Source organism: Canis lupus, chromosome 20 (assembly GCF_003254725.2).
Source record: "Canis lupus dingo isolate Sandy chromosome 20, ASM325472v2, whole genome shotgun sequence".
Taxonomy (NCBI): domain Eukaryota; kingdom Metazoa; phylum Chordata; class Mammalia; order Carnivora; family Canidae; genus Canis; species Canis lupus.
The window spans coordinates 43,763,543-43,782,385 of record NC_064262.1 but is presented as its reverse complement, the minus strand read 5'-3'; the positions used below and the strand labels follow the sequence as shown (position 1 = coordinate 43,782,385).

The window sequence follows — 18,843 nt, the reverse complement described above, 5'->3', positions numbered from 1 at the left end:
ATCCTGGGGTCCAGGAATCAAGTCCCACATGGGGCTCCCTGCATGGAGCCTGCTTCTCCCTCTGTCTGTGTCTCTGCCTCTCTCTCTCTCTGTGTCCCTCATGAATAAATAAATAAAATCTTTAAAAACAAACAAGTACAGTGTTAATGTACAGTTTGTGTGTGTGTGTTTTGCCTTACAAATTCCAGTCAAAACCTCCATTTCTAGAGTTACTTAGGTCAGCTTCTTTGCTGCCCACCACTTCAGTGCAGTTATGTCACACACTTGTAATGTAGTTAAGTGGGTTCCATCCTGGGACCGCCAACATCCTGTTTGCTGTGGGTTTTTTTTTTTTTTTTTTTTTTTTAAGATTTTATTTATTTTTTCATGAGAGATACAGAGAGATTGAGAGAAGCAGGCTCCATGCGGGGAGCCTGATGTTGGACTCAGTCCTGGGACTCCAGGATCACACCCTGGGACAAAGGCAGGTGCTCAACTGCTGAGCCATCCAGGCATCCTGTGTTTGATGTGTTTTGCTTATTTTTTAGTTTGCATTCCTGGAAGTTCACCCTTTGTGATACACAGGTAACATAGTATTTTGACAGATGCAGAGGGTCATATATTTACCACTCCAGCACTGAAGAGGACAGGTCCTTCACCTTAAAAGTTTCCCGTTTGTTCCGCTTATAACCAGCCACTCTCCTTTCGCCTAACCCCTGGTATCTAGGGTACACTAATATATTTTCCATTCCTTTAGTTGTACCTTTTCCAGTGTCATTATAATGAAATCCTACAATATATACCCTTTTGGATCTGGCTGTTTTCTCTTAGTGAAAATGCATTTAGGATGTGCCTGTGTTGTTGCATGCATCAACAACTTTTTTCCTTTTTTTATTTCTCTAAATAGTATTTTATTGTGTGTATGTATGTATCATGTCACGGTGGGATATTGGGAAAAGTTTTCAATTACCAATAATCACACCTCAGATAAACCTCATTGGCTATGATACTGCCACTGTGCAAAGCTGTATAGATGTATCATAATCTGTCTATCCATTTCCCTGTGAAAGGATATCTTAGTTGCTTCCGGTTTTTAGTGATTATGAATACATTTTTTTTAAGATTTTATTTATACATGAGAGACATTCAGAAAGAGGGAGAGGAGCAGAGACACAGGTAGAGGGAGAAGAGAAGAGAGAGAGAGGCAGAGACATAGGTAGAGGGAGAAGCAGGCTCCATGCAGGGAGCCTCACGTGGGACTCGATCCTGGGTCTCCAGGATTAGGCCCTGGGCTAAAGGTGAGCCACCCAGGCTGCCCGATTATGAATAAGTTGTTACAAATGTTTGAATATTGTTTTTTGTGTGAACATAAATTTTCAAATCGTTTAAGTAAGTGTGTAGGAATGCAATTGCTGGACCATATGGTAAGTCTGTGATTAGCCTTATGAGAAACTGCCAAATTGTTTTCCAAATGTATACTTAAAGTGAGTCATGATCCTGAATTTTTCTTTTCTTTTTTTTTTTTTATCCTGAATTTCTAAATGTTGGTAGTCTTGAAATACTGCTATTGATTTAATGTTGGAATGTAACATGGAGGTCCAAAAAACATTGTGACCTTGCCGATTAATTATACAATGTAAATTTTAGTAGTATTTCAGATATATTTCACAAATAGGGATATAATTAGTATAATTTTTTCTTTCTTAGCAGTAGCCTTTCAAATTTTATTTAGAACTAGAGCTTTTTAACAGAATGTAGTGAATTACATAAGACATTTAAGCGGCTGATCCTTTTTGTGTGCTCTTGTTTTGTTGATAATTGGCTCAAGGCACAAGAAAATAAAAAACATTAAAAAGTGTAAACTTTAGGCTCATATTGCATATACATCCTTGAAAATTTGCCTTCACTTTTCAGTTCAGGGAAACTAAATATTTTCTCTTTAATGGTGAGGCAGATGCCCATTTTCTCATCTGTCTTCTCAAGAGAATAAAAGATTTTTTTCACAGAATATTTTGAGTGGTAAAGTTCAAAAATGAATTTGAAACAGCCACAGTTACCAGAGATTATATTATATTTACAACTGTTATCTTTGAAGGCTTTGTAGGTATCCTAATTATGTTTAATTTGTGACATATTCACTACTAACTTAATGAAAGTTGCTTTCGTCAGAAAAAGGTAGAAATGACAAATGCTTAGAGAGGAATGAGTGTGTGGATTATTGGTTGGGGAACATACTTTCTGGTTTACCTAAGATAGTCCCAATCCTTTTTTTTTTTTTTTTAATTATTATTTATTTATGATAGGCAGACAGTGAGAGAGAGAGGCAGAGACACAGGCAGAGGGAGATAGTCCCAATTCTATGGCATTATTGATAGTGTCCCTTTCACTCCCAAGTAGGAGACTCAAGAGTAACCATTTCTCTTTCTGAGTTACTAAAGACCTTTTTTTCTAGTTCTAAAGGGAAGAGGTATTAAATAAATAGTAGATCATACTGGGTTTTTTGTTTGTTTTGTTTTATCTTCTGGGGCATTTAAACAAAAACTGAATTCAAAATTTTTTTGTGTTTGTGCTGTGAATCCAAGCTAAAGACATTTCACACCCTGATGGACATCTATTTTTAACATAAGCATTTTTATTTTTAGTTGTTACTCTTGTTTCTTGGCATAATGGAGAAGATATGGCCTACATATAAAATCAGGCCTATAGCTTGAGGAATTTTTAAATTGCTTTATTTTTTATTTTTATTTTTAAAGATTTTATTTATTTATTCATGAGAGAAACAGAGACACAGAGATACAGGCAGAGGAAGAAGCAGGCTCCATGCAGGGGGCCCGACTTGGGACTCATCCCAGGTCTCCAGGATCACGTCCTGGGCTGAAGGTGGCGCTAAACCGCTGAGCCACCCGGGCTACCCTGAATTGCTTTATTTTAATTTTAATTTTTTAAAGATTTTATTCATTTATTCATGAGAGACACAGAGAGAGAAGCAGAGACACAGGCAGAGGGAAAAGCAGGCTCCATGCAGGGAGACTGACATGGGACTTGATCCCGGGTCTCCAGGATCACACCCTGGGCTGAAGGTGGCGCTAAACTGCTGAGTCATCTGGGCTGTCCTTGCTTTATTTTTAAACGAAGGCATTTTAGTATCATTGTAGTATCTTTAATGGCAGAATTTAGGAAAGAAATTGGTAAATTATTTAGAATAAACTGGAAACAAAATTCAGTTGCTTCTGGTTAAATGAATTATACATGGATGGAATACAATGTATCTATTAAAAATAATGAGGTAGACTTCTATTTACTGGCTTAGGAAAATATCTGAGATGGACAAAACAGATTGCAGAGGAGTAATGAGGAGCATCATTTCAGTTTTGTAAATAAAAATGAAAACTCTGATGTCTGTGTTTGTATAATCCTGAAGCATTGGGGCAGCCCGGGTGGCTCAGCAGTTTAGCGCCACCTTCAGCCCACGGCCTGATCCTGGAGACCTGGGATCGAGTCCCACGTCGGGCTCCCTGCATGGAGCCTGCTTCTCCCTCTGCCTGTGTCTCTGCTTCTCTCTCTCTCTCTCTCTCTGTCTCTCATGAATAAATAAATAAAACCTTAAAAAAAAATCCTGAAGCATTACCAGACAATTATTTTTAAAGATTTTATTTATTTAGGGATTCCTAGGTGGCGCAGCGGTTTGGCACCTGCCTTTGGCCCAGGGCACGATCCTGGAGACCTGGGATCGAATCCCACGTCAGGCTCCCGGTGCATGGAGCCTGCTTCTCCCTCTGCCTGTGTCTCTGCCTCTCTCTCTCTCTCTCTGTGCCTATCGTAAATTAAATTAAAAAAAAAAAGATTTTATTTATTTATTTGACAGTGGGAGTGCACAAGTAGGGGGAGTGGGAGAGGGAGTGGCAGGGAGATTGATGTGGGGCTTGATACCAGGACTCTGGGATCATGACCTGAGCCTAAGGTAGGTGCTTAGCCCACTAAGCCATTCAGGTGCCCTGCATTACCAGATAATTAACAGTGTAGGAGAGAAAGAAAATGAATCATTCATTCACTTATGTAATATAATTTTAAAAATATTTTGTTTATTTGGGAGAGACAGAGTGAGCACAAGTGGAGAGGGAGAAGCAGACTCCCCACTAAGTGGGGAACCCATGACCCAGCGTGATCCCAGAACGCGAGACCATGACCTGAACCACTGTCAGATGCTTATTAATCAACTGAGCCACCCAAGTGCTCCATTTTTTTTTTTTTTTTTTTAAGTAAGTTCTCTGCTCAACATGGGGCTTGAACTCATTACCCTGAGATCAAGAGTTGCATGCTCTACTGACAGGCAGGCTCCCCTACCTAATATAATTTTTAAAAAGAAAAATAAAAAAAAAAAAGAAAAAGAAAAATAAGATTTTTGTGGGAAAAATTTGCACTGGTAGACCATATTAAAATAGGAGGGTAAAAAAAGTAAAAATAAAATAAAATAGGAGGATAGCCTTTTAAGTTTCATGTGTAAAAATAATGTATAAAACATTTGTTTTTACAGTGGACAAACAGGCTCAGGGAAAACATTTACAATGATGGGTAAGTGAATGAAAGATTATTATTTCCTTAATTTTTTTTTAAGATTTTATTTATTTATTCATGATATAGAGAGAGACAGGCAGAGGGAGAAGCAGGCTCCATGCCTGGAGCCCGACACAGGACTCCATCCCAGGACTCCAGGATCACGCCTGGGCCAAAGGCAGGCGCTGAATCGCTGAGCCACCCAGGAATCCCCTTATTTCCTTAATTTACTCTTAATTTACTCTTTCTGCAATAATAGCACCTAGGCACCTAGTACATTTTGGGAGAAGGCATACTTTCTGTATACAATTCTGACCTCATAAAAGTAGGGGTATTTCCCAGGCTTCTGTTAGATTGTAAATTCTATGATAGCAAAGTCCATGTTTGCACCTATGTTCCTAGTCAATGCTCAGCACAGAATAGATGCTCCATAGTTTTTGAATTGGATTTAATGACTTTTTATATATTTATAAATCTGTATCATTACCACCCAGATCAAGATTCCCAGTCAGTAACTACCTTACCTCCTTCCCCTGAAGTATATATTACTCTCACTTCTCTGTCATCATTAGTTTGCTTGTTTTTAAACTTCTGCAAATGAAGTTTTACTGTATATACTCTTTTATATCTGAGTTCTTCCTCTCAGCATTATCACCGGTGTTGTTGCATGTCATTTCTGTGTAATGTGTTATTGTATGGATATGCCACGTTTTCCACTCTAGTGCTGATAGACATTTGGACTATCTCCAGATTTAGACTGTATGAATGAATAATGAGACCATGACCGCTTTTTCTTGTATGTGTTTTGTAAAGTTCATTTCTGTTGGATACATATCCAGGAGTGGAATTGCTGAATCATAGATCCATGTATATTAGCTTTAGTAGATAGTGTCATGATAGATATGGAAGTTCTCTGAACTCCCATCCTTTTTTGGTGTTATTATCAGATATTAAAATTTTAGCCATTCTGCAGTACGTGTAGTATTATCTCACTTTGTTTTTGTTTGCAGTTCCCTGATGTCTGTAGACAGCTGAGCACCTTTCATGTATTTATTGGACATTTGAACAGCCTCTCTGTAAAAAGGCCATTCAAGCTTTTTTTCTCCCATTTAAAAAATAAGTTTGTCTTTTTCCTACTCACTTGTGGGGATTTTTTATAAAATAGGTTAACCTGTTAGCCCTTTCTGTTTATAGGTAACAAATTTTATTTTAGGTTTTTCATTTGTCTTTTCAGTTAAGGTTTTTTCTTTTGCTCAAGTTTTTTATTTTCTTGTGGTTGAATTTCGGTTGTCTTTTTTTTTTTTTTTTTTTTAAATTTCTGAATTGTGAGTTGTAGTCAGAAAGAGTGTTACTGAGTGAAATAAGAAGGAACCGTGAGACTCTGATCTTCCAGGAAGTAGGCTCTGAGTTGGGAACATGCTCAAGAGTGTTCAAAGAACAACAAAAAAAACCCCATGGGACTAAAGGAGTTTCCAGAATAAGGGGCTAGTAGGGAGGGAAATTGCAGTTATACCTTGAGGCCAGGTCATGTAGGACATAGGAGAAATTTGGGATTTTGTGAGTGGGATGTGAAGTCATTGGAATGTGGTTGTTTTTTTTTAAACTACATGATGTGATGTATAATTAAAAGGATTACTCAAGCGGATGAATGGAATAGACTAGGAAGGGCTAGAATAGAAGTAGGATGAGGAGCTGAGGCATAGAGGAGACAGGAGATGATGAAGATAACTGTAAAGAATATGCTGAATATCTTTGTATATTATTTAATGGAAGATGTTATAAAATTATCTGCATACTCTTCTATTATTTGTCATCTTTGTTTATTTACTTGCGGTTTTCCAGCTCTTTTATATATGTATATTTTAGGTACCGTTTACAAGGGCCATTTTTTTTTAAGATTTATTTTAGAGAAAGAGTCAGTGCAGGGGTGTGGGGGAGGGGCAGAGAGAAAGAATCGCAAACAGCCTTCTTGCTGAGCATGGAGCCCAATGCATGGCTCGATCCCAGAACCCCGAGATTATGACCTGAGCTGAAACCAAGAGTCGGAGACTCATCTGACTGTGCCACCCAGATGCCCCTTCAAGTGCCATTTAAAATATTCCAGGTTGTAGCACATCAAAACAGCTTTAGTGGCTATTATGGGTCCTTCCTTCAGTCCCATTGATAGGCAAGTTCTGTTCCATTTCTCAGACTAAAATTTAAATTGTTTGGGGGTACGAAGAAGGAATTGTTTATACAATGTGTCATCTTCTGTATAAATTTCCTTTCAGTATTGCCATTTTGAAGGACTGTTATGGAATAAAGATGAATAGCTACATATGTATTTTTTTTTCCTTTTCTTTAGGACCATCTGAATCTGATCATTTTTCTCATAACCTGAGAGGAGTAATCCCACGAAGTTTTGAATATTTGTTTTCCTTAATTGATCGTGAAAAAGAGAAGGTAAAACTTGTAAAAAAATAAAGTGGTTCTGTGAAAATCTAGGTTTGAGCAGTTAGCTGCTAATAATTATCTCATAACATAGAGGGTTATAGATGATACCCTACAATGTGGATAGGCGAGTGTGGCATAGGAAAAACCTTCTCAGTTCTTAAGAAAAAATGAAGGATTCTGAGGTTGTTTGTTTGTTTGTTTTTTTAGGTATCAGATGCTCAACAGATTGAGCTATCCAGATGCCCCATGAAATTTTTTTTTTTTAAGGATTTTATTTATTCATGAGAGACCCACAGAGAGAAGGAGAGAGGCAGAGACATAGGCAGAGGGAGAAGCAGGCTCTATGCAGGAAACCTGATGTGGGACTCGATCCGGGAACTCCAGGATCACGCCCTGGGCCAAAGGCAGGTGCTAAACTGCTGAGCCACCCAGGCGTCCCAGGTTTTTAATTTTTACTAAAAATTTTTAGTTTCTAAATCTTGCATCCTCTGTGAACTCAGAATAAAAGAAGAATGTAGTACTTCTTAGGCTCTCAGATTTTTCAAGAGAGAAAGTGTAAAGAAAATCTTAACTGAGGATAACAGATTCATTAAGCCCTGTCACCTACCTTCACATAGGTTCATAGTTGACTGCAGGTGTCCCTAGATCCTCAGGGTGCCCATAGTGATAGGCCCATCCTTTGCCTCCTCAGTAGCACTTTCTACCACCTGACCATAATTTGCTTATTTCTTTTTTTGTTTGTTTAAATAGTGTGCTGGATTCTCTTTTTTTTTATTTTATTTTTAAAGATTTTATTTATTTATTCATGAGAGACACAGAGAGAGAGAAGCAGAGACACAGCCAGAGGGAGAAGCAGGCTCCATGAAGAGAGCCTGATGTGGGACTCGATCCTGGGACTCCAGGATCATGCCTTTGCATGCCCGAAGGCAGGCACTAAACCTCTAAGTCACCCAGGGTCCTCAATTTGCTTGTTTCATACATGATATGACTCTGTCATCCTGGTGATGTGGGCTTCCCTCTTTTTTTTTAAGATTTTTATTTATTTATTCATAGAGACACAGAGAAAGGGAGAGACACAGGCAGAGGGAGAAGCAGGCTCCACGCAGGGAGCCTGACATGGGACTCGATCCCGGGTCTCCAGGATCACACCCCGGGCTGCAGGCAGTGCCAAACCTCTGTGCCACTGGGGCCGCCCTTCCCTCTTTCCTTGGCTCTCAGGTTGGGCTTTCCTCATGATTGTGCTTATTTAGCTTGGTGAATTCCATGTTTGGGAGCCCTTAGTGTAACATGTTCCATTCCCTGTGTACCAAGGAGAACGATATATAACATTGGCTCACCATTTGCTCCTTTGCAGAAACTATCCATCACCTTTGCTGTTAGACATGCACCTTGGGTACCAGTGAAAGAAGTTGAGCACCCTGCATTCCTGTGGTTAAAAATCCTAGAGAGAGCATTTTGAGATCAATATTTAGCCTTTTAAAGAATATAACCCTTGTTTCAAGTAAAACTTTCCAAGGAAGTATAGTATATGACAGATAAAAATGGAATAACTCTTATCACAAGGAAAAAATTTGTAGCTGTACGGTGATAGGTGTTAACTAGGCTTATGGCAATTCTTTCTCAACATATTTGTTGAATCAGTATGTTGTACACCTGAAACTAATATGATGTTGTATGTCAGTGATACCTCAGTTTAAGAAGGTGGAATTGCCCATCTCGACTGCCCACCTCCCTGTCTTGCTTCTAAGTCGCCTCTGGAGACCTAGGCCTCCTGGGATCAATTTGGTGCTGCCTTAAGATGTAACAATGTTACATCCAGTTACCTAGGATTTTTTTTTTTTTTTTTTTTTTTTTTTTACCTAGATTTTTAACTGGCTTTTAGGTACCTTTTTTTTTTTTTTCTTTCAGAGAGAGAGAGTGAGAGGCAGAGGGAGAAGCAGGCTCCATGCAGGAAGCCTGATGAGGGACTCAATCCCGGGTCTCTAGGATCACACCCTGGGCTGCAGGTGGCGCTAAACCGCTGCACCACCAGGGCTGCCCAGGTACCTTGTATTGTGTAAGGGATAACGTTTTAGGAAATATACACCTTACTAGGCACATGAAAGGGTGATGCTCATAAAAGATAGGGATGAACTCATGAAAAGAGTGTGTCTAAACAAGCTTTTACTTTCCAGGCTGGAGCTGGAAAGAGTTTCCTTTGTAAATGCTCCTTTATTGAAATCTACAATGAGCAGATCTATGACCTACTGGACTCTGCATCAGCTGGTCTGTACTTAAGGGAGCACATCAAGAAGGGAGTCTTTGTTGTTGGTGCAGTGGAGCAGGCAGTGACCTCAGCTGCTGAAGCCTATCAGGTACCCTACCCTGAGCAATTTGATCTATAACCAACATTGTATGCTGTGAAAAGCACCTTGATCTCAAAACAAGCAAGAATTGAACATTAAATGTAATTTTACAAAGGCATGACATAGAATGTTCACGAGAAGAAAAAAGAATATGACTGTTTTATAGATTTTTCCTTAGTTAAAATAGAACTTTGAGCCTCTTGATTTTGCATTATTTTGGTGCCATTCATTCCAGTCAGGCACCCTGTAACTCATGGCTGGAGGGTAGGGACAGAGCACAGTTTGTTAGTGTGGTATTTCTTCGGTGGTTCTTCCTGGGAGCTGCCCCTTTGAGGAGCTTCTGGGATTGCTGCTTTTTAAACCAGCTGGCTGTTCTCTTTCCTTTATTTTCTACCTTTGTTTACTTGTTAGGTGTCGAAAGCCAATTTATTTATTTATTTATTTATTTATTTATTTATTTATTTAATTAATTAATTATAGTCACAGAGAGAGAGAGAGAGAGGCAGAGACACAGGCAGAGGGAGAAGCAGGCTCCATGCACCGGAAGCCCAATGTGGGATTCAATCCCGAGTCTCCAGGATTGCGCCCTGGGCCAAAGGCAGGTGCCAAACCGCTGCGCCACCCAGAGATCCCGAAAGCCAACCTCTTTTGAACACTCAGCTCAGAGCAAACAAAGCTCTTGACAGGAATTTACGAAATACACCCATTTTATCTGGCCAGTTTTTTTTTTTTTTAAAGATTTTATTTATTCATGAATGAAGCGGAGACATAGGCGGAGGGAGAAGCAGGCTCCCCACAGGGAACCCAATTCGAGACTCGATCCCAAGATCCCAGGATCTTGACCCGAGCCAAATGCTCAAAGGCAAATGCTCAAACACTGAGCCACCCAGGTGCCCTAGCCAGTTGATTTTAAACAGTTTTTTATCATGTAATATTTGGTACATACCAAATACTGCCACATGCATTTAAATTACTAAGCTTAATGTTAAAATGAACTTGGACTATCTTAAGAGAACTCAAGACCCAGATGTCACCAGTACTATCCTGTCTATCTGTGTGTCCTTCCCTACCTCATGTGCCTGGCTCCTTCCTAAATGTAAACACTATCCTGAATGTCCTGATCATTTCCTTCCACTTTTATTTATTTTAAATTTTTTAAATTTTTTTTTAATTCTTATTTATTTATGATAGTCACAGAGAGAGAGAGGCAGAGAAACAGGCAGAGGGAAAAGCAGGCTCCATGCACCGGGAGCCCGACGTGGGATTCGATCCCGGCTCTCCAGGATCGCGTCCTGGGCCAAAGGCAGGCGCTAAACCGCTGCGCCACCCAGGGATCCCTCCTTCCACTTTTAAATCACATATATTAGTTTTTCTGAAAATGTTGGTTTTGCCTGTTTTTGAGTTTTTTTTTTTTTTAAGTAATTTTTTTTAAATTTTTATTTATTTATGATAGGCACACAGTGAGAGAGAGAGAGAGAGAGAGGCAGAGACACAGGCAGAGGGAGAAGCAGGCTCCATGCACCGGGAGCTCGACGTGGGATTCGATCCCGGGTCTCCATGATCGCGCCCTGGGCCAAAGGCAGGCGCCAAACCGCTGCGCCACCCAGGGATCCCTGTTTTTGAGTTTTAATGAATTATGTGTGTTTAGCCTTCTATAACCTTTTTTTTTTTTTTTTTTAAGATTTTTATTTATTCATTCATGATAGAGAGACAGAGAGAGGCAGACACAGGCAGACGGAGAAGTAGGCTCCATGTCGGGAGCCTGATGTGGGACTCGATCCCGGGACTCCAGGATCACGCCCTGGGCCAAAGGCAGGCGCCAAACCGCTGAGCCACCCAGGGATCCCCTTCTATAACCTTTTATTTATTTATTTATTTGTTTGTTTGTTTGTTTGTTTGTTTATTTATGATAGTCACACAGAGAGAGGCAGAGACGCAGGCAGAGGGAGAAGCAGGCTCTATGCACCGGGAGCCCGACGTGGGATTCGATCCGGGTCTCCAGGATCGCACCCTGGGCCAAAGGCAGGCGCTAAACCGCTGTGCCACCCAGGGATCCCCCCCTTCTATAACCTTTTAAAACTCAACAATGTTTATGAAATTTATCCATGTTGCGTTTCACATCATTGCTGTATAATTCATTGTATGAACATTTGTGTGTGTGTGTGTGTAAATACGTATGTATATATCATAGTGTGTTTTATTTAGTCTTCTAGCTTCAAACACATCTCCTAATTCAAACTTCTTAAACTGTGACTCTCATGTAAGATATAGGTTTTACATGTGACCCAGTGTGTGTTGTGTGTGTATGTGTGTGTATGTGTACATGCGTACATACACATACTTAAATAATGTTGAGATTTTGATTGGAATTGCATTGCAGTTAGACCAGTTTGGAGAGATTGGCATCTTTACAGTATTGAGTCTATACGTGAACATGGTATGTCTCTTCATTTATTTAGGTCTTTAATGTCTTGTAATCCAATAATTTTCACCATAAAAGTCTTACCTTTTTTTTTTTTTTTTGTTAGCTTTATTCCCAATATACCTTATATTTTTGCTCTTGTAGAAGGTAATCTCTTATATTTTATTTATTTATTTATTTATTTATCTTTATTTATTTTAAAAAAATATTTATTTATTCATGAGAGACACAGAGAGAGAGGCAGAGACACAGGCAGAGGGAGAAGTAGGCTCCATGCAAGGAGCCCGATGTGGGACTCGAACCTGGGAATCCGGGATCATGCCATGAGCCAAAGGCAGGCACTCAAGTGCTGAGCCACTCAGGCGTCCCAGTAATCTCTTTTTTAAATTGTATTTTGTTTGGTGTGTATAGAAATGTAGTTAATATTTATGGAATACTTTTATATTCCACTACCTTTATGTCTTAATAAAAATCAAGAGTGTGTGTTAAATTTTTTCAGGTAATTTTTTCTACCTCAGTTGAGGTGATTGTGTGGTTTCCCTCATTCATCATGTTAACGTGATAAAATATTAGATTATATTTGTCAATATTTTATTTAGGATTTTTTGTCAGTATTAAAGATTGAGATCAGGATCCCTGGGTGGCGCAGCGGTTTGGCGCCTGCCTTTGGCCCAGGGCGCCATCTTGGAGACCCGGGATCGAATCCCACGTCAGGCTCTCAGTGCATGGAGCCTGCTTCTCCCTCTGCCTATGTCTCTGCCTCTCTCTCTCTCTCTCTCTCTGTGACTATCATAAATAAATAAAAAATTAAAAAAAAAAAAAGAAAAAAAAAAGATTGAGATCAACCTGTGATTCCTTTTTTCCTACTCTTTTTGTTTATTATCCCCTTTGTCTTTTCTGAAAGTCTGTATGATTGGAATGACTTGTTCTTAAAAATCATTCATTTCCTAAAATCATCTGGGCCTTGTGTTCTGTGAAAAGATTTCTAGCTACCAGTTGAAAATTCTGTATTAGAGTTGTGCAGGCATTTTACCTCTTCTTGGGTCAGAAGTTTCAGGAAGTTTTTAATTTTATTCCTAGAAAATTTTAGTTTCCTCTCAGTTTTCAAATATGTTGGCTTTTTTTTTTTTAAGATTTTATTTATTTATTCATGACAGAGAGAGAGGCAGAGACATGTAGAGGGAGAAGCAGGCTCCATGCAGGGTGCCCGATGTGGGACTCGATCCCAGGACTCCAAGATCACACCCTGGGCCGAAGGCAGGCGCCAAACCACTGAGCTACCCAGGGATCCCTAAAATTTATTTATCATGTTGATTCTTAATTGCAATGGTACCAGAATATGGCCTCATGCAATGTTTGGTTTTTAAGATTTATTGAAAAATGATTTATGAATTAATATAGTGGCCAGTTTTATAAGCGTGTGCATGAGAAGAATGTATATCCTTGAATATAGGCTTTTACATTTTTACTAATTTTTTTTTTTGTCTATATAATCTATCAGCTTAAAATGGCTGTTGTGTCACTTGGAAGTTGTGGCAATTTTCCTTTTGCCTAGGTCCTGTCTGGAGGATGGAGAAATAGACGTGTAGCATCAACATCAATGAATAGAGAGTCTTCTAGGTCTCATGCGGTCTTTACAATTACAGTAGAGTCAATGGAGAAAAGCAATGAAACTGTGAATATACGGACCTCCTTACTCAATCTGGTGGATTTAGCAGGATCTGAAAGGCAAAAAGACACCCATGCAGAAGGGATGAGGTTAAAGGTAAGAATGGAATTATGATCTTCAACTCGTGTGTAAGTTAGTTACTAGAAGTTAGTACCAAGGTAAGTGTGTGGCGGTTACAAAGGAATGAGAAAATGCTCCCATTCTAAAGGTGTAGGAATTTTTGTTGCGGGATAAGGACATTAAACATACAGTGGGATAGAACAAGTCTATCGGTAGCCAGAGTATTTGAATTCATGCCAGAAGAGATGATAGTACAAATATCTGCCAGAGTCAGAGGAAGAAGGGACTGGACTCCTTGGGGGAAGCATGGAAAAAAGTAGTTCTTGAGTTGAGTTCTCAAAGGGGGCAGGATTTGGATTGGTAGAGAGGAATAGGGACTACATGCCTGACAGGGGGACATCTTAAGGGTCATTATGGATGCTGAGTGAGTATGACATTTGGCATTTCAGCATGGATCAATGGGATTGGGTTTGAGGTGCAAGCCGGCCCGGGTCACTGAGGACCAGGAGTGTCAGGCCAGGTTTGCACTCAACTCTCTAAACACTTGGAAACACTGAAAAGTTTTGAGTGATTTCACATAAAAGCCTTTTTTATAGAAGCTTATTCATTTGGCCCACCACTGCCAGATTCATGAGAGGAGAGCCTAGAGAAAAAGGGCAGCTGTGCTGGTTAATATTTTAGGAGGAGGGCAAGGACGTAGTCCTAGGCTAAGGGATTGGCAGTGGAACCTGAGGTTCTTGGAGTATGTATTTCTAGTGTGTATATATATACTATATGTGCATATATATATGTATTGTGATCTGTATTATCAGTAAAATGTGTGGATACTATAGTTGAAGGTATATGAGGGCTAGGAGTAGAGTGTCGGAAACAAGGGAGGACAGTCTACTTTTTCATGGAAAGTGAGGATTTAAGCCTCCTGATGTTTTAGGCAGTTTCAGGCAGTCTTAGGCTCATGTTTCTATTTATTTATTTATTTATTCATTTATTCATTCATTCATTCCTTTATTTATTTATTTATTTATTTATTTATTTATTTATGATAGTCACAGAGAGAGAGAGGCAGAGACACAGGCAGAGGGAGAAGCAGGCTCCATGCACTGGGAGCCCGACGTGGGATTCGATCCCGGGTCTCCAGGATCGCGCCCTGGGCCAAAGGCAGGCGCCAAACCGCTGCGCCACCCAGGGATCCCAGGCTCATGTTTCTATTGAGACATGAAACAAAGAGAAATAACCAGTGTTTGTAATAGGACATGTGCTTGGCCAGTTTCAAGTGTTTCATGTGTATTAGCTCATTTAACCTTCCCAACATCTCTGGGAAGTAGGTACTGTTATTTTTTCTATCTTAGAGGAACAGGAGTGAAATTATCCAGGGGCACACACCTAGGAGTAGATCTGGAAGTCAAGCAGAAGTAGTCCAACTCTACAGACAGTGCTGCTAACACCTTTCTTTCTTTTTTTTTTTTTTTTTTTTTTTAATTTTTTTAGTTATTTATGATAGTCACACACAGAGAGAGAGAGAGAGAGAGAGGCAGAGACACAGGTAGAGGGAGAAGCAGGCTCCATGCACCGGGAGCCCGACGTGGGATTTGATCCTGGGTCTTTAGGATCGCGCCCTGGGCCAAAGGCAGGCGCCAAACTGCTGTGCCACCCAGGGATCCCTGCTAACACCTTTCTGATTTACTGACTGCTAAAATAGACAGCGGCACTTGAATTCAGAGCATCTTGCTTGATAATATGCACTTTTTCTCTTTTTTTTTCTGTACTCCCACCACTGCAGACTCAGTTATTGAAGTATGATAACTACAGTAAAAACCCAGTGTAACTTATTTAATCCCAATATTTTTCCCTCCCCAAACCACTTTTTTTTTTTTTTTTTTAATTTGACAGAGAGAGAGCGGGCGCACAAGTTGGCAGAGTAGCAGGCAGAGGAAGAGTGCGAGGCAGGCTCCCCATTGAGCAGACAGCCTGATGCAGGTCTCGAATCCAGGACCTTCCGATTATGACCTGAACCAAAGGCAGACATTTAACCAACTGAGCCACCCAGGCACCCCCCACTAAACCACTTTTTAAAAGAGTTTTATTATAATTTACAAAATTACACTGACCTCTTGTAATAAGTTCATCAGTGACTTTGTGGGACATGGAGTGGGATATTAGTTATCACACTGTTTTAATGTTGCAAATATTTTAATATAAAAGGATTAAAATATATGCCTATTACTACTATGCACTACTCCAACCTTTTTCTTTATTCTTTTCTAGCTTTTATACCTACCTATAGGTCGATTTAAAACTATTAGAATCATGAGGTGGCTTTTTTTCCATCACATAATTTTTGCATTTGTCTTCGAATACTAAAATTGCAGTGTGTGGGGGTGCCTATGTGGCTCAATTGGTTAAGTGTCTGCCTTCAGCTCAGGTCATGATCCTAGGATCCAGCCCCATGTTGGGCTCTCTGCACAGTGGGGATCCTGCTTCTTCCTTTCCTCCCTGTTTGGGCTCTCTCATGATATCTCTGTCTCTTTCTCTCAAAAAAATAAAATCTTAAAAAAAAAAATTCAGTGTATGTCAAATAGGAAAAGTTAGGAGATAGTTGAGGATATTTTTCTGCTGAAAAATCAGTTATACTTAATAATATTGTCCTTACTTGACTTTCTATTCAAAATTCACTGCTAGGCTTATTTTAATTTAAAATACTAAAATGAAAGCAGTACACCTCAATTTTTGTTCTTTTTCCCCTTAGGAGGCAGGAAACATAAACCGGTCTTTGAGCTGCCTGGGCCAAGTGATTACTGCGCTTGTCGATGTGGGTAATGGGAAACAGAGGCACGTTTGCTACAGAGACTCCAAACTTACCTTCTTACTTCGGGTAAAGTAGATCATTGGCTTCCTGGGCCCTCTTTTTGGTTATGCTCACTATGGTTGGTTGTCATGTAATCTCTCAGTCTTAGTGGTAAGAATATCCATTTTCTTTGCTTACCAAAGATCTTGTGGTTTCTCCCCTGAAAATGTGTATTATTCGTATCATTAAACAGGATTCCCTTGGCGGTAATGCCAAAACAGCCATAATTGCTAACATTCATCCTGGATCCAGGTGTTTTGGGGAAACCCTGTCAACGCTTAATTTTGCTCAAAGAGCCAAGCTGATTAAAAATAAGGTAAAATACTGAGTACAATTAAGTAAATTAGAAAAATACTTGTGTCTCACTTTAATGATTGCCCTAATTATTAACACTAGCTTATATTTATTTCTCTGTGAAAGCCTAACTTTAAGCAAGATTTCTATTTCATCTTTTCTAGCTTTCTCTATTGCTCAAGTAGTTTGAGATTTAGATAAGGTCTTATTGTTGGTATTGTTTGGCTTATTTTTTCTTGAAGGCAGAGTTTTTCCTTTCTAAATTGGGTTGGAGACTAAATTTATTTACCTGTTAAACCATACTATCAGAGTTGTGTGTCTGTGTCTATATGTGTGTGTGTGTGTGTGGTGGGCTTCACTATACAGTTTGATATTGACAAGCTTTGTCTTTTAAGTTGTTGATACCTCCAAGGATCCCTATTTTTCTAATATATAAGAAGCTTCCTTGATATTTGTGTACACTAGTGGTCAGAAAAGTTCTTCAATAAAGGTAAATATTTGAGGCTTCTTGGACTGTATAGTGTCTGTCCCGGCTACTGAGCTCTGCCTTGGTGATGAGAAAGCAGCCGTCAACAATACGCAAACATAAGGACATGGCTGTGTTCCAGTACAGCTCTACTTATAAAAACAGATGGCAGACCATATTTGACCTATGAGCAAGAAGCTCTTTGCCAGCCCCTGGAGCAGTCAAAACACCAGGGGGTCCCCCACTTCTTTTGAAAAGATTGGAGGCCCCTTTGGTTCATACAAAAGAATCATAGCACCATGAATTGGCAGATTAATTTCCTCTTTCTTTCAAAGGAGTAGTTGGTCATTTCAACCCAAGTAGACTCCCCAATCATCTTAGCATTAAGAGGGAAGAGATCCATGTTGCCTCCTCTGGTTAAGTCAGAAGATTATAGGTCTAGTTGTTCACTCATTTTATTGGATTATGACCCTGTAGGTGGGGTATTAGTAATATGAGGAGGAAAAATCACTAGAACTTCTTGACCCTGTCTCTTGGGACTTACTAGAAATTTTTGGAGAGTGGAGAACTGCAGGGATAATTAGTATTATGATGTCACTGACATGGCAATGATGTCAGAAAGTGCAGGAGTGCCTTGTAATGAGACTGGCCATAAAAATCAGAAGCAACTAGAAATGGGTTCTGAACACATCAAAAAGTAAAACCAGGAGGAGCCTTCTGCTAATTATTAGCAATGGTAAGCCATTCTGCAGCCTATCAGTGGAACATGACTAGGATATCTGGGACTTGTTTAAAAATGTGCTATTTATATCTTTCCTGATGGGCAGACCTGGCTTCAGACAAGAACCCAGAGACCTTGGGGCTGTGTCAGAGTTTTTTTTCCCTCTCTAGGATTTGGGTATTTCACAACTGAATTTTTTTTTATCTGATTGGTAGTCAAATATTGGCTTTTATCACCATGTACGTTTTATGGGCCTTTTTGAACCTCTTAGAAATTGTCTTAAAGAAGTCATTTCTTTAAGATAATTTCTTCAAGAGACATGTAATTTTTTAAATTTTTATCTTTATTTTTTAAAGATTTTATTTATTTATGAGAGACACGGAGAGAGAGGCAGAGACCTAGGTAGAGGGAGAAGCAGGCTCCATGCAGGGAGCCCAGTGTAGGACTTGATCCTGGGACTCCAGGATCACGCTCTGGGCGTGAAGGCAGACGCTCAAGCACTGAGCCACCCAGGCGTCCCAAGAGACATTTCTTTAAAATAACATCTAGTGTGGTAATAAAACAGAAATGGAGCTATCCAACCAACTCTCGTGTCCAGGAGGACTGTTAGGAAATATAGGGGTGGATTCTTTTGGAGAAGGTTTTTCTGCTAAGCTGATGGAGCTCAGGCCAGCTGTGTAGTTCTTCATACCCATATAGTGAGCCAAGACAGAAGGGAGAGGATACTCCTTCCAGCCGGGAAGAGCTGTTTGCTCTTCTCCTTGGGGCTAGGGCTGTCCCAAGAAGAAGGCAGTGTTAGGTGAATGTACCCAGATCCTGCAGTGACCCAGTGTTCCCAGACCTAAGTGGGAGCATACAAGAGGTGTGGTGAGGGATCCCTGTGTGGCGCAGCGGTTTAGCGCCTGCCTTTGGCCCAGGGCGCGATCCTGGAGACCCGGGATCGAATCCCACGTCAGGCTCCCGGTGCATGGAGCCTGCTTCTCCCTCTGCCTGTGTCTCTGCCTCTCTCTCTCTCTCTCTCTCTCTGTGTGTGTGTGTGACTATCATAAATAAAT

At 40.0% G+C, this 18,843-nt stretch overlaps 1 protein-coding gene, 1 long non-coding RNA gene and 1 other non-coding gene across 6 annotated transcripts in view; 1 reads left to right on the top strand and 2 right to left on the bottom strand.

The window, feature by feature from the left end:
* KIF15 (kinesin family member 15) overlaps positions 1 to 18,843 on the top strand; it is a 79,118-nt gene that overhangs the window by 16,765 nt on the left and 43,510 nt on the right. For 3 of the 4 annotated variants that reach the window (XR_003140969.3, XR_007404267.1, XM_025458213.3), the window contains exons 5-10: positions 4,514 to 4,551; positions 6,878 to 6,975; positions 9,141 to 9,320; positions 13,289 to 13,498; positions 16,209 to 16,334; positions 16,501 to 16,623. Coding sequence is in view for 2 of the 4 variants with exons in the window: in XM_025458213.3 (XP_025313998.1) it covers positions 4,514 to 4,551; positions 6,878 to 6,975; positions 9,141 to 9,320; positions 13,289 to 13,498; positions 16,209 to 16,334; positions 16,501 to 16,623 (775 nt within the window). In the remaining 2 variants the exon portion in view is untranslated. The remainder of the gene's footprint in view (positions 1 to 4,513; positions 4,552 to 6,877; positions 6,976 to 9,140; positions 9,321 to 13,288; positions 13,499 to 16,208; positions 16,335 to 16,500; positions 16,624 to 18,843) is intronic. The other variant, XM_025458214.2, reaches the window with a different exon arrangement.
* Positions 873 to 1,006, bottom strand: LOC112667020 (U4 spliceosomal RNA). The gene has a single exon (XR_003141012.1). It is a non-coding gene; the product is annotated as a U4 spliceosomal RNA (small nuclear RNA).
* On the bottom strand, positions 13,089 to 16,467 carry LOC118351611 (uncharacterized). Its single transcript, XR_004807304.2, has 2 exons — positions 16,322 to 16,467; positions 13,089 to 13,454 (listed from the first exon to the last, which is right to left on the bottom strand). It is a non-coding gene; the product is annotated as an uncharacterized LOC118351611 (long non-coding RNA).